We start from the raw sequence: 14,871 nt of genomic DNA on the forward strand, positions 1-14,871 counted from the left end.
CTGGCATCTCGAATTGTTTCAAAAGAAATTAACAGAAAGATACTATCTTCAGAGAATTTTAAGAATCTAAGTCAGCTAAGAAGGTAAGAGGTTTCTTTAAACAAGAAAATCCACATTTCAAATACAGCCAATTTGGTAAAACTATCTGGAGCTTCCTGGATAAAACCAGAGGATCTTTCATGCTATGGCAAGCATCCTGATCTCTCCTGCTGTAAACCTGAGGGAGAACACTCACATTGCCACATTCTTATCACATACTCTCTTTTCAAACAGTTTCTATAGATATTTTTTTCAGTTTTGTTTTTAAAAAAAATCTGTCCTACAGAATCTTCTTGGGAAACAGAAAGAAAAGCTGCCTTCTAGCTCATGTGTTCTTTTGATAAGAAATTAAAAAAAACCAGGTATCATTGCTGCAATTTTTATCAAATCATAGGCTATCATGCTTCATTCCTAAGCAGGTTCTATCAGCACTATTAGCATTAAGTTTGATTCAGTCCAAGCAGACCTTTCTGCAAAACAAAATATTTTATGCAAGTAAGCAAAAAGAGATCCCTTATAACATCACTCTTCAAACGGGGGAAGTTCTGCAGAACGTGAGGGGAAAACCATCTGAAACATTCTGAGTTCTTTTCACCAAATACAGAATGCTTTGGTTGCCTTACGTAGCTGTTGGGGTTTTTTTAGCTACTCTTCTGAGCCATACTGGACCTCTGTACATTCGAGTCTCCCTAAGGACTACTCGTAGCCATGAAACATCAATTCCGTTCTAAGGAACCCAATGTATAACCCCACCGCTGCCCTGTTCCCTCTTCAGTATAAATGCTCTTTTGTATATCGGCACTTTCAGGAAATTGCCCTCCTCCTCCCCCGCTTGCTCCCTACTGTCCTGCCCCTGCTCGCACCCCCTCCCAATCAACACTAGGGAATAACTGTATTTTTCTTGGATCGCCGCCAGCTCCTCCACACCTTCCACTGCAGCAGCAGTAAATGAAGACCTGTAGCTCTGGCACACTTCTCGCAGCTTTAGCACACGCATGCACGGCACACTCATTCGGGCAGGGAAGTGCGTGCCATCAAGCCGATTCTCAAAATAATGGCCTTTCACTTCTCCTCCATGCAACTTCCTCTTTTGCTGAAAAATACAGTGCTTCCAAATTCAAGAAACCTTCCTCTTTCGCTACTCTCCTGCCGGTGTTTTGCAACACTGCTCCTTCCACTTACTGGTATTCCACGTGTGAGTAAATTACCACTGGCAAGGCAAATACATATCCCTGCGTGCCAACGCTTGGGTCATTTCATACCCAGAGAAATCCGGAGGACTTCAGCTGATTTCGCCAAGGCATTTTCCCCTCCCCTTTGGATACCTAAAAGCTAAAGCGAGAAGAAACTCTCCTCCATGCTCACAAAAGCAGCGCTGGCAATGCGAGCCTACTTGTTTTCCTCTCCTGTGAAAGCAGTTAAAACCCCTACCTTCCTTGGGCTCATCGGCTTCCAAACTCATGGTGTCAGCGCAAGGCACTGCGGACCAGACTGCAGCTGACGTGCACGCCGAGTAGCTGCTGCTGTCGAGAAGCAGCCGCAAGTTAACTTCCCAGAGAAAAAGTAACGAAACCGGGGGGCGGGTAAGAGCGAAGAGTGAGCGAGAGTGAGCGAGGGCTGGGATTTTAAGGGGAAAAGTCTACGAATTCAGCAAATCACAACTGAGCTACTTGAAAAGGATCCCGCCCTTTTCTCAGCTGCACACCAGCGGCTGTCTGGAAAACCAGCACCTTTACAGAAACCCTCATTTTACTCGCCAGCAGTCACCTTTTATGCATTTTATTCTCCCCAGTCCGTAGGAAGGGTGGAGTTTCACTTGTTGCAGCTTGCCAGCGTGGTATGAGAAAGTAAGCAGGGGAGACCGAAAAAGCCCTGAGTGCGGAGCAGTGTCTGATTGCGGTAGCCGACAATCAGATTGGAGCTCTCTTAACTTGCACGAAAATCTAATTTAAATCAATTATTTTTTAAGCCTAAATTGTGCATTTCAACACTGGTTACTATCTGGAATTAGTTCTGTAGGCTGCGTAATTATACTGAGTAATACAGGATGACTAAATGCATGCTTAGAGGATGAGAAGCAGCAGCTTTCTTTCAGGTAGTTTAAGCTAAGTAAATTTCTTTTTTCTTTCACCCTTGCTCAGTGCATACTGCGGTCTTCTCTGAAAGGAGCAATTCACCTTTCCTTCTCGGAAAAGCTATCCTAGACCACCCTGCATCCTAGATTTTTTTAGATAACTGTTAACACAGACTTGGTTTACAGCACAGCAAGAGAACACGGGTCTTTTGCAGCCACCCCACAACTTGCCTTGTGTCTTTCATGCATGCCTTCAGAGCAAAATAAGGGGGATTACTTGGAAGCGTCTTCTCCGATTGGTGCAGCTTTCAGTAAAATCACCCTCAAAAGGAACCACCTTTTCCTACTTGTTTAATAAATTTTTAGTACAGTGAACAGGACAAAACCTCGGTGGAAACGTGATTGCTCAGGCAAAAGGGAGAGGCGTGATTTCCCTAGAGAAGTCCTGATGGCGCTGCCAGATCTGACATTCAACCAAATTCGCACCTACCTCCCCCTCACAGGGTTACGTGTGTGCACCTTAAGGGTTGTGAGGAGCTTTGTGGAAGAAACTCTATTAACAGCTATTAACAGTCAGCAAGCCTGTTACTGGAGTCAAGTAGAAATAACTGTATTTCAAGATTGTCATGGTTTAAACCCACAAAATGACAGAATGACTGCTACTGCTGAATCCAGGGCAAAGATGAAAACAAAAAGAACCAAAGCTTGTCAGCAGCACAAAACTGGGGCACATATGAAAGAAAAAAAAAAAAAACACAACAGCCCCCCAAAAAGCATTTTAGATTGTAGCATTCAGCTGTATTCACTAATGCTCATGGGAAGACTTAAGTTGGTAGAGAATGGTCTTATAAATAAAAGGTACAGTCAGGAAAGATGGTATGAATTCTTCAGCCCTGGAAAAGTGAGCAACTTTTGTCCTATTTTGAATGATTTTATTCATGATAAGGACTCTCCTTTGCCACGTGCTTCTTCCATGCCTAAGAAAGACAGATCTCATTTTAGTTAAAGGCTCTTGGTGACACTGGCAATTTTTTATTTTGCAATATGTGCAACTCCATGAGTCCCTTAAAAACATTCCTCGAGAAGCTAGATGCCTTCTACAGGCCTCATCATCTCCTGCAGTGTAGCAAAGCACAGCAGCTGCATCCTTCAAAGAACAGAGTATAAAAGCAAGTATTACCCTAATTACAACACTGGTCTAGTTAAAGAAGCCACATTTTCAAGTTAAAAAAAAAAAAAATAAAAATTGCTGTTTTAGGGTAATTACTGTTTAGTAGATTGAAAACACTCAAAAAATCCCAGACAGAATAGAGGAACAGGAAGAAACATAATGTTAGTCAAGGTGAACTGCGATAGCCTTTGGGGTCCTTTAATCAAAAGGAATGTTGGTAGAGAAATAAAATAGCCAGAATATATTTAAGGATATAAGAATAAATAAGCCACTATCAAGAGACCTGCAGAACAGATTTACACAATAGACGGATGCCTTTCATTTAGATGACACACAGACACTGAGAGATTAAAAGCCTTGTGGTTAAATGTCAGCAAATTCTGCAAATTAAGATTTCTCAGATCTCTCAGAAACTTCAGACTTCTCTGGACGGATAAGAAAAATTTGATTTTTTATTGTTTCTCCCCTACAGACTCACTCAGTCTTGTTTCTTCTGCACACAGGGTCTCAATTCAGATTCTAGAAATGCCGGTTTATGTCTGATTGTTGTGCTTCGTGAAAACACGTGCATCAGCTGAAAAGACTCTAACCAGACCAAAGAGTGTTTAGGTAGGTAATTTTCTGATCTTAGGTTAAGCAGCAACTTTTAATGGCATTTGATCATGAGGATTATCACCTTCTTCAGAGTCTGCACCCAATGAACTCCAATAATTTTACTTCCAATCTAAAACTTAAACAGGGGAAGTTTAGATTGGATATAAGGATGAAGTTCTTTACTGTAAGGGTGGTGAAGCACTGGAACGGGTTGCCCAGGGAAGTTGTGAATGCTCCATCCCTGGTGGTGTTCAAGGCCAGGTTGGACAGAGCCCAGGGTGACATGGTTTAGTGTGAGGTGTCCCTGCACACGGCAGGGGGGTTGGAACTTGATGATCTTAAGGTCCTTTCCAACCCTAACTGTTCTATGATTCTGTGATTCTACTTAGAAGGCCAGTAAAAGTAATGGAATAAGGCAGGTGAAAATTAAATGGAGTTCATGGACAACACCAGTGCCTAGTGATGTAAACAGCCTGAAAGTTTAAAAAAACCCTCGTCAATCAGAAATTGTGCATATGATATGGAATAGGAAGGACAAAAAAACAGTGACAAAACCTCAAAAAATAGAATCAGTAGATACAGCTAGATTTCATAGGGCAGATTCTCTTAGGGAAAAGAAAAGAAAAGTAACTTTCTAAAATGAAGGGCTTAAAACCCACCCTGCATAGGGTTTTACATATTAAGTTTCAGTGGCTAAAAGTCTAAAAGTCATAAAGCTGGGTAAGACAAGGGGTAGAGTGAAGCATAGCCCTTTAGAATCTGAAACAAAAAACTTCTGGCTTTACTTTATGAAAAATGTAGTTGGTTTTGGTTTGGGTTTTAGCACATAATTTATAAATTGTCCTAATTTCTAGTAAAAGTAAGGCAGGGTTACCACAGAAAGAACAGGCTGTAGTTAGGCCTTGGCTTAGTACAGCAATGCGCAGGACATTGTGAAAGGATGGGCAGCTGTGTCAGCACATCCCAGGCCCAGCTCAGAACCTTGCTCCTGTTTTGTGTCTCAGTGCATGCTCAGACAGCCCTGTTTACAGAAGCATTTTCTTATTAGATACACAGGTGACAAATCCTATTATATGTAAGTATTTTAAATAAATAACTATAATAGTCAATAAAATGGTGCTAAAATTACTGCTAGCAAGATTCTGAAGCTCAATGCCAAAACATCAAAAAAGACTAATGTTTTGATTTACAAAAAAGAGGAAGCAGGACTACTACATGAAAAGTACCAGGAAGAAACTTTCAAGAGGAGCTGTCATGGAATCAGGAATACATCTCCTACTGAAAAAAACACCAAACCAAAACCTGCACAGCCTTAGAACAGTTCTAGAGAAGAAAGTGATAATGTGAGACTTCAGACATTACATGTTAATGGAGTTTTTCAAAAAAGAAAAAAAATCTCCCCATGTTTGGTTAACATAATTAAAGTTGTTTGGTGATAAGTTCTTCTTTTCCAGGATGTCACATTCAATGGATTGCAAACCTTTACACAATAAAAACAAGGTCCATGATAACTTCATGTATAATCTATGGATTATGTTAACTTTGCCTTTTAGCAATCATTCAGTAATATAAGGAAAGCTTATGCCATCTCTCTTCTGTAGCCCAATCAAGTTCTCCCCATTTCTGAAGCAAGGGGTTGGAGTTGACAAATATTCAACTTATGACACTCTTCAGTGGGTGTGGATTACAGGCACACAGTGCAAGTTTTCATCCAGGACAAGGAGAACATTGGATACATAGTTATGAAACACTACTCACACGTATTATTTCTTTGCATGTATCGTTTGCAAAACATACTGAGATATGATGTGATATACCCATCACTGTAAATGCATTTCACCAATTCACAAATATTTGAGTTTTCATCAAACTAATGTTCTGAAAGGGAACAAGAGGTAAGCTGGTTATATTTTAATCCAAAATTTCCCAAGCAGAAATAAATGCAGCATGCCTGGTCTGCACTTCATGACATCCCCAAATATGCTGCCCTGTCAGAAGGGCAATGAGACATTTATATAGTACCTCTGAAAAAACATACAAAATAATAGTTCATGGAAGAAAGAGGACAAATGGTTAAATTCAAATGCCTGGAAGCCACCTTGAAATAAAATTAGGAAACTAACGGCAGCTACCTCTTCTGCAAGTGATGCCTTGTTAACTTGTAGGTTTTACCAGAAATACCTTTTTACAAAAGTTACTGTTTGAGTAATCAAAGACAGCATACAAGCCTGCCCCCAACTTGTTCCACTGGTCGTTTTCTGTACCTATTCCAGTACCACTACAACCTTTTATTTTTCTTTCAGGCTGATGGATCATAACTGTACTGAGTTTCAAGGTGCACAAGCTTATAAAGCAGGAGACAATTTTGTTTTCTAGCCCTTCCCTATTAGTTTCGACAGGTGGATGAGCTCTTTGTTATCTCTACAGAGCACTGAGACCTTGCTGCACAAGGCAAGGAGCTGCTGCCAGCTCCAGCACTGCTTATGTCCCAGGATGCAGAAATCCACCAGCCAGGCATCCTCCCAGGTGCCAAACAGCACAGCCCTGACCTGCTGAAAGTGCCTTCTGCGGCTGCCACATACAGACAGCACATGCACAGGGACACACGTGTATGCAGTGGTGCACAGGGAAAGGCATGGTGTGAAGGAGGGGTAGAGAGTCACAGAAAACAGTAAAATACCTGTTTTCTTGCATTATGTTTTAAGTTGTTCTGCTTTCAGTTATGCACTTCAACAGTGACACATAGACATTCAAATTAGCAAACCAAGAAGCTGTTTTAAAGTTATTTCCTAACCCAGAGGTAGAGCAACACCATCTGTAGTTGTGTTACTTCAGTTATTGCACAAGAGAGTGCAACAGGCACTGTCTGTGCAGAGAGTGTAGCAAAAACAAACTTGAGCTCTTACGCAACTTTGTTAATTTGGTGCTTAATATTATTTTACAGTAAAGGAGAACTTTTGATTAGCTCTGTGATTTTAATAGTACTGTTTATGCAGTTATGTAACTAAAAGGATTAGGTATAACAAGCCCAGCTGTTGTTGCTGCAGCCAGACTTCACTTCTGATTACTATTTAATATTTTCTACCATAAAGCACACAAAGGCCAAGATAACCTAGACAGTGCTTAGGTTTTGATTGATGTCAGAAATACTGTTTTCAGCATACAGCATTCAGGGTTTTCACGTTAACAGCATAACTCTAACATCTCAGTTACAGATGTCATCTACAAATGCAAAGTTTTATTTATGCAAATGCAGGCACTGTTTTCCGCTTAGGAAAATTCAGTCCACTGAAAGCCAGACAGCCAAAATAAACCACAACATTAGCAGGTTGATCTATGAGGTGGACCTGAAAAGTACAGGTTTTGGCCTGATTGTTCCACTTGGTATTCCTTATCCTAAACAAGCTTTGCAAAACAAGCTTCAGGCTAATCAGACAATAATGCTTGAGGCACTTGTTGAAGCACTTGTTGTGCTTCTACCTATTGGCAGACCCACAAAAGATACTCTGGTGTATGTTTCTACCTTGTGATTAAAGAATTATAGAAAGTCCAGCCCAATGGACTGGGCGACCCTCAACAGCTGCTGCACCATGCTTGGCATCCAGCACTTCATCTTGTTCTCCCCCCTCCCTTGTGCTGTCCTTCTCGCCTGTTTCTGTACCTTCCTGTTTAGCATCCATTCTCCACCCTGCCAGTGGTTTATTCAGGCCTGCCCATTTGTTTAATTTCCAAATGGCAAGAGCAATATATGGGAAATCTAATATTGTAGGAACCCCACACCATACTGCCGGTGCAGCCTTCAAAGTAAGCAAAACCTAGGCTTCACCACAGAGTAAGCTGTGCAGAAGTATGTGTAAAGACTTCGTTTCAGGTAAGGAACTGGCAGAATAAGAAGCAATATGGGGTGACAAACAGATTCACTGTGACCCAACCAAGCCAGGGATAAGAACAAGCAGCATGTAAGGCACAGATCCTCTTTTCGGCCTCAAGATAAGCATTCTTCATCACAGAACAGCACAATGCTGGGAATGGGATGGCTCTCAGCTCAGAATGGGTGCCACTGGCTTACCTTTTTTCTTTCAGAACAGCTCTGCAAATTCACACACAGAGCAATGCCATGACTTCTGAGATGTGAACCGTGATACAACTCTGTTGCCTTGACTGTAGGTATCATGTTGTGCAAATCCCCTAATAATAACAATGGTTTTATCATACCATGCACTTAGAGGCACTTACTTATGTAGCAGCTACAAGTTACTGAAGACAAGGTTTCAGTGCAGGTGCAAATATAAAACAATTTCTTACGAGCAAACGTGACAAAATTCAAGGATGTGGCTGCTATCCAGAGATACATGATAATCAGTGACGGTTGCTGAATGTTCAGGAATTCATCAAGGACACGATGGAAATTAAAGACAGTCAAGGTTATCTTTTGCTATCTTGCACCAAGGACAGCAACAGATACTGATACAGGCTTATTGCACTGCTTCTCCAGATACCAAAAATTTCACTTTTTTTTTTTTTTTTTTTTTAAAGGAGAACACACAGATTGCTACTGCCAACACAGCTGTGCCAAGCAAAAGGCAGCACTGAAGAGAATGAGACAGTGACAGAGACCTGCATGAACAGACTTAGGAAGGTGCAACCCTCCTGTTTGGGAAAGAGTGCAGCAGATCTGAGCTAGTTTTGTCACACAGAAAAGTAAATTTCCCAGTGGTAGTTTATGATAAAATTACTACAAAATGGTTGTGTTATTGTATGACATTGCAGCCTTTGCAAAAATGAAAGAAAAGTCTAAGAAAAAATCTTACAGCCAGATCGCCAAATATATAAAGATGAAAAAAACCCTGCATCAGGAACAGAAATCACACAAAAGCATCACACAAATGAGGGGGCAGTTAATACGCTACACAGAGACTGACAGCATCACCACAGGCCATGGGAAGAGATACCCCAGATCCACTCTCAGCAAGACATAAGAAAAGAGGTATTGCCAGATACTTATGCCTCAAAACACAGTGCTGGAGCAATTTCAATTTAAAAGGGGTATTTTAATTAAAACCAGAAAATCTAATATCACAGTGCCAAAAAGAGCTTGAAAACAAACGGCATGAACTAGTGTTAAATACAGTACGTTTTAAACAGTGCTGCTGGAGATATATGGCTAATAAGGTGGGGGGTGGGGTGGGGTGTGTTTGGTTGGTTGGTTGTTTAAAAAGGTATGTCAGTAATGCTGACATAATACAAAATTGAATATTGCCTTCAAAAAGGAATATTTTTATTCATATAAAAGCTGTGTACATATGCGAAAACACATGTGTCTTAGTTTGCAAGGGCTGTGTTCCAGTCCCAAGCAAACAATCCAAGTGTTTGGATATAACACATAACAAACTGCTCTTTTTCTTTAAGACTCCAAAGCCATTAATCATGCAAACAGCCAAAACACCACTTGCATATCAAATGCAAACCTTATCCAGATAAAATTTCAAATCAAACAAAGCTAGAAAATACCAAGCTATGAGAACAATCTCATTTTTGTTCAAACTTAATTAAAAGAGATTAAAAGAGGAATTTAAATGGCTATTAAACCTAAGCTGAGTTTGCTCTTTAAAAATTCAGTTTAGGTATAGTTTACATTCACAAGCCAGATGTACCTAATTATGTGGTGTACATTCAAAGAACCATATTGATTTCTGCATGTTCCAAATCGGTTTTAAATCAGTTTATTATTTGCCTAAAGCTCTGACTTAAGCCACATTAAGAATCTGGAAAAGTACTTGCAAGAACTGGATTTCTTTTGGGGAAAATACCGACTAACACTGTGCTGAACAAGTGCTGAAAAGCTGGTTCCCAATACCAAAACACATTTAAAAACTCACTGTTCTATGTATTAGATGAAAGATTTTTAGTACTTGCTTTCCCTGACCTACAGTAACATTTTCATAATCAAAGCACACTTCAGAGATCATCACTTGAGGCTGGTGGAAGTGAGAGCAGCATCATCTCGTTTTCCACCTGCAATGCTAGCACAGGCATGTGGAGTCAGCTTAAGGAAGATCCCAGTTATAGCTAATATTTAATATTTATTTTTTGGCTGGGACAATTTTAATCTAAAATACCTCTGATTCTTTTTTTTTTATTCTTATTTTATAATAAATATCTATTAAATTAATTGCAGCCAAAAGAATTTCCCTGAGAAAATAAGGGCTTGGATGATGTAGTTATGACAACTCAAATCTGTACCTTGCTCATTCTCCCCTGTATTAAGCAGGCTTATGCTAGTGAGCAATGCAGGGAAAATCCAGGTGTAAGCTCTTCAGCATTACATTAAAAACTCAGTGTTGGGGTTTTCTTGATTGCTATGAGTTCCAATTAAAAATACAAACAAACAAACTGAGAATTTTTGCTGGAGCCCAAATGAGTTTATTTAGTAGAGACATGTCTAACCTTTCAGGTATTTTATCTACAGCAAATTCTCAGCTCTTAGAATGCTTTAGCAACAATAAGAGCTGAGCCTGTACTCTGGGGTAAGGCCAAACTGAATACCACTTGAGAGGGTTCATGGTTGTTGCGAGACTTTCATAAAACTATTTCAAGAATTCATTTTCAACAAAGAAAAAAAAGGGGGAGAGAGAGAAGGAGAGGTGAAGATGTGATAACAAGATCTGAACAAGACTTCTCACTCTTTTAGCTCAGCATCTCGTTTGCTGAAACCTGAATCATGGCACATACTTCAGATGATTTATTGTCGAGGCTCTGGTCTGCTGGGGCTACTGCAGTTCTCCTAAAGGCTAACAACTCTGGAGTGTTCCAAAATCTGAGGCTCTCTAGGGACAACAGCTAGCACCATCTTTGCCCACATTAGAAAACAAATGGAGCAAGACAAAAAACAAAGGCTGCCAGTGACTCTGCCACCGTTGGCACAGAAGGGATGGGGCACTTTAATCAGAAATCCCACAGAACAAATTTCTGAGCGTTGCAGAGGCAAAGCCTCAAAGGGAGATCCCACCCGCCGCACCTCCCACGTCCGTCTCAGCAACGACATCTATCGACAACTGATGCAAATCACGGCGCATTCGTTGCTGGTTTTGGCCAATGCCACGAGGTGGCAACAGCGCCCTGAGCTAAAAAGGGCAGGTCTGCGGGATGTTTTGCGCAGGACCAGGAGGGAAGGACAGAGAAAAACCTCGCGGCTACACGTATAGCCTCGTGTTAGCATTTCATACTGCAACTCGCACAAAAAGGTTGAACTTGCGCTGTAATGGAGAATCTGGAGAACAAGACGCTTCTGAGGCAGTGGCCATCGCCTGAAATCGGCTGTCAACAGGCAGCAGCAGAAAACGTTTATCATTTTTCCCAACCCAAACCCAAGATGTGCTTGAAAAAAGGCTTAAATCTACCTAGAAGATGCTTACTTTTTTAAAGACAAATTAAATTTGCCTAAATGGAGTCCAGGAAAGCCTGTGGTAAGGGGCTAAACTGAAAAGAATTATTTCAAGTTGAAAAGATGCAGATCAGTGAAAAAATAAAAATACAAAAAAAAGGTAAAGAAGCTACTACAACAGTCTGGAATAAAAAAAAAAGGAGTCCAGCTTCAGGCTAGACATGAGGGAGAAGTTTTTTACAAGGTGGGTCATAAAATACTGGAAGATGCTCCACCCCTGGAGACATTCAAGGGCAGGCTGGATGTGGTTTTGGGCAACCTGATCTCATTGAAGATGTCCCTGCTCACTGCAGGAGGGTTGGAACTAATGACCTTTGAAGGTCCTTTCCAAACTCTTCTATGATTCTGTATTAAGACAGCAGTATAATGGATGGTATAGTGGTAACAACTTGGCTCCATGAATTAAAGCCATACTAAAATTTTCAGTATCACTTCAAGGTATGAATACCACTGTGCTGCTCATGATGCTTGGTCCCTGCCCCAGTTTCTGCCTGCAATGACTTGGTTCAGCCCTAATGTGCCCATATGTTTTTCCCTTCCCTATCCTTCCACTGCCTTGCCAGAAACAGGATAATGCAACCTTCCCTTTCCTTCCCCCACACAGAGGAGATTTTGAGATACCTATAATGCACTTTCCCAGCTCTCCAGTCCGTGGTAGCCTTTCTGCTCACCAGATATGCAGGATTGTTTTGTGTGTGGAAACAGTGGAAAATCAGGGGATAGCAGATAATTCAGGAGAATAGTGGGTGAAAGAGGGATGTGGATGTAAGTCCCCCTAATTTCAGAAATTCAAACAGAATAAGGGGGACTCTTGATGCTGTAATCATCTCTGTGAAGAGGAGGTCATGCAAAAGCAGGTCCGAGGTCCCCAGCAAGGTACAGACAGGGTGAAAGAGCAGTGAGGAGGTCAGTGTGGGAAGGAAGAGATGAACCCCAGCCCTCAACTAATCACTGGGAATTCTGACAGCTTCTTACTTGGTGTGTAGCAGTGATACAAGGTCTGATGCCAAGAAGCACAAATACCACTGCCACACAGAATTGAAATAACCAAGGAATCCCATGGATAAAGACTGCACATAGAATCTGCACTAAGCCTGCAAAATATTCCCAAGCCTGCAAAAAGTACCCCATTTTCTCTGTGTCAATGCCGAGAAAAGACAAAGTCTCAGTAATTCCGTGAAAATTCAAAAATTCAAAAGATTTTTTTTCTGTTGAAAATTAAAAGCAACTCTAATGTTGGAGAAAGGATAGTTTACCTAAGATTAGACAATAGTAGACATTTCTGTGTACACTAAAACAACAATTACCTGGGAACTAACCTTTCCATAATATTTTTTCCCAAGTATTAGTCACTGACATTTTTCTGAATGCCAGTTAAAACCTTAGCTGACATTAAAAGAAAATGCAGTTAATATGTAGTAACAGAGATGCAGTAAGACTAATAAGGATATTTTAGCTTAATCAGTGTTGGGTAGATACACCTGCCTGCCAGGTTTTCAAAAGTCTAAGACAATAAAGCAAATACTGAATCTACATTTCTACTTCCTGGTTGCCTTAAAACATTTCATCCTAAATGTATATAGAAATGTGTTCACATTCCTCCTGAAAAAAAGATGAAGCAGGAATTGCCACCACTGAAAACATTCTCATCACTCTAATAAATGCTACCTCAGCAGCCAAGATTTCCCCCAACATTCTTGATCCATATTTTAAGCCAACGTAGATTTATCAAGTTTTTCATCTCTAAGTGAAATTGAATAAATGAATGTCCATTCTTTCTCAAATAGCAAATATAACATGTTTCTCTTAACTATGAAACTAAAAGAATGGTACTAAAGTACACATTAACTGAAAGCAGTAAAATATCGTCTACTCAGAAGAAAGCTCATATGTATGCTTGGCTATAAAGCTTCTCCATCAAAGTTTTATTTCCAAACAGGCTTACTTGATCTCAGTGCAGTTGACTGTGGGTAGAAAACAGTAGCAAGTCTGGTTGATGAACGGAAAAGTAGAGGTGAAATGTAGCATTATGAGGTCAGACTACAAATATATTTGACTCAAAGATAATGCAGTGCCTTCCCAAAACAGATCGTTTCAGCATTTACATAACACAACTTATTTTTAACATCAGGAAAAAGCCAGCAGAAGCTTACCTCACAGTAAACAGTGAACATGTTTGGGCAACATAATACTAAAGCCATCATGTTTCCCCATTTCCTGAGAGTTTGGTTTCACAATCCTCTGTGGTTTCTACTCCACAGTTTGTACTGTAAGTGCATACTGACCTTCAAGCTTGTGACCAATTCAAGATAGCTCTTCAGCAGTGCACAAGTAATCTAATTTCTTTAAAAAATTCCTATGGAATTCAAACACAGCACACACTATGTGGACATACCTGGAAATCTAGAAAGGTATCAGTTTATCAAAGCAAATCAGGGGTAAAGAAAACTTCACTGCAAAAAGGACAGGTGTGACAAAAAAGCACAGGGATAGCCATCTCATCAGTAGTAACTACTGTAGTTACTGACTAGTTTGTCGTACTGGGTTTCTGGCATTTATTCCAGTACTAATCAGAAATAGGTGAAATACTTACTAGTGTGTGATTAGGGAAATAATGAAATAAAGAACCACTGCACTAAAATACACAAGTATCACCAATACAGAAATATAAGTTAATATAATGTTTGGAAAAAAAACAGTCATAAGTTTAAAATAAAAACCTAATCAAAACTGGTATTTTTGGTGACAAGCACTGCTGCCTTGGCTTAGTTGTGAACTAGATTAATTTTCTTATTTCTCTAGTTTTTAAGAAGCATGCAAGTACACTCAACATGAAGTGCTGCATCTTTAAGTGATAACGGTACAGCAAATGTCAGTATCCCCTGCATGACTGGGCGACACAGGATTCTTGGAGTCTTCATTGATGGTGTACACATTCATGCACACACAGAGCACCTGTGGGGTACCTACTGTCTACCTGTTTTTCCAGATCCTTTGAAATATGGTATTTATGAATATTTAAATTTCAAAAAATGTTACACATCAATGCCACTTCCTTCCTTTAAATAGAGCTTAAAAATTCTTTGCAGAACTATAGATGTACACAGGCCAATGTGCACATCAAAAAACTAGAAACCATAGTTAATAATGTTTGTGCAACAATGACCTGAAAGTAATGTGTACAACATGACCACAGGGACTTGTGCTGATCTTACCTGATTCCAGCTCAGATCTACTTACAGCTTTTCACCAAATAGTTTCTAAATGAAATGAGAACTGAACTGAGTTTGAGATGCTGAACACTCAGACTTTACCTAACTTCAGTATATGACACCCAACTCCCCCAAAAATAAAAAAGCAAACCAGCAGCAACAAACCCCACCACAGATATTTAGTCTGAATTCATGTATTAGCAACCTCTGTGCATTGAAAGGCCTTGTTTCAGAGATGAAAGCTCCAGGACATGAATTTTGGGGTGAAACAGGTACTGCCTTTCCATTTGAAGTAGGGTGTCTCTCTCCAGGGAGGAACTAGTACCTCATGCATGAC

The 14,871-nt window shown here is 40.2% G+C and overlaps 1 protein-coding gene across 4 annotated transcripts in view; it reads right to left on the bottom strand.

The window, feature by feature from the left end:
* The window catches only part of TNFAIP8 (TNF alpha induced protein 8), a 62,082-nt gene that overhangs the window by 18,834 nt on the left and 28,377 nt on the right, over positions 1-14,871 (bottom strand). Inside the window, exon 1 of one of the 4 annotated variants that reach the window (XM_062604373.1) lies at positions 13,268-13,365. The exons of 2 other annotated variants lie outside the window; for them this stretch is intronic. In XM_062604373.1, coding sequence (XP_062460357.1) covers position 13,268 — 1 coding nt within the window. In that variant the 5' untranslated portion in view covers positions 13,269-13,365. Of the gene's footprint in view, positions 1-1,470; positions 1,723-13,267; positions 13,366-14,871 lie in introns of those variants that run through there. One more of the 4 variants, XM_062604369.1, reaches the window with a different exon arrangement.

This window comes from Pezoporus occidentalis, unplaced genomic scaffold (genome assembly GCF_034315485.1).
Source record: "Pezoporus occidentalis ecotype Australia unplaced genomic scaffold, CSIRO_AGI_Poc_V1 ctg86, whole genome shotgun sequence".
NCBI lineage: Eukaryota > Metazoa > Chordata > Aves > Psittaciformes > Psittacidae > Pezoporus > Pezoporus occidentalis.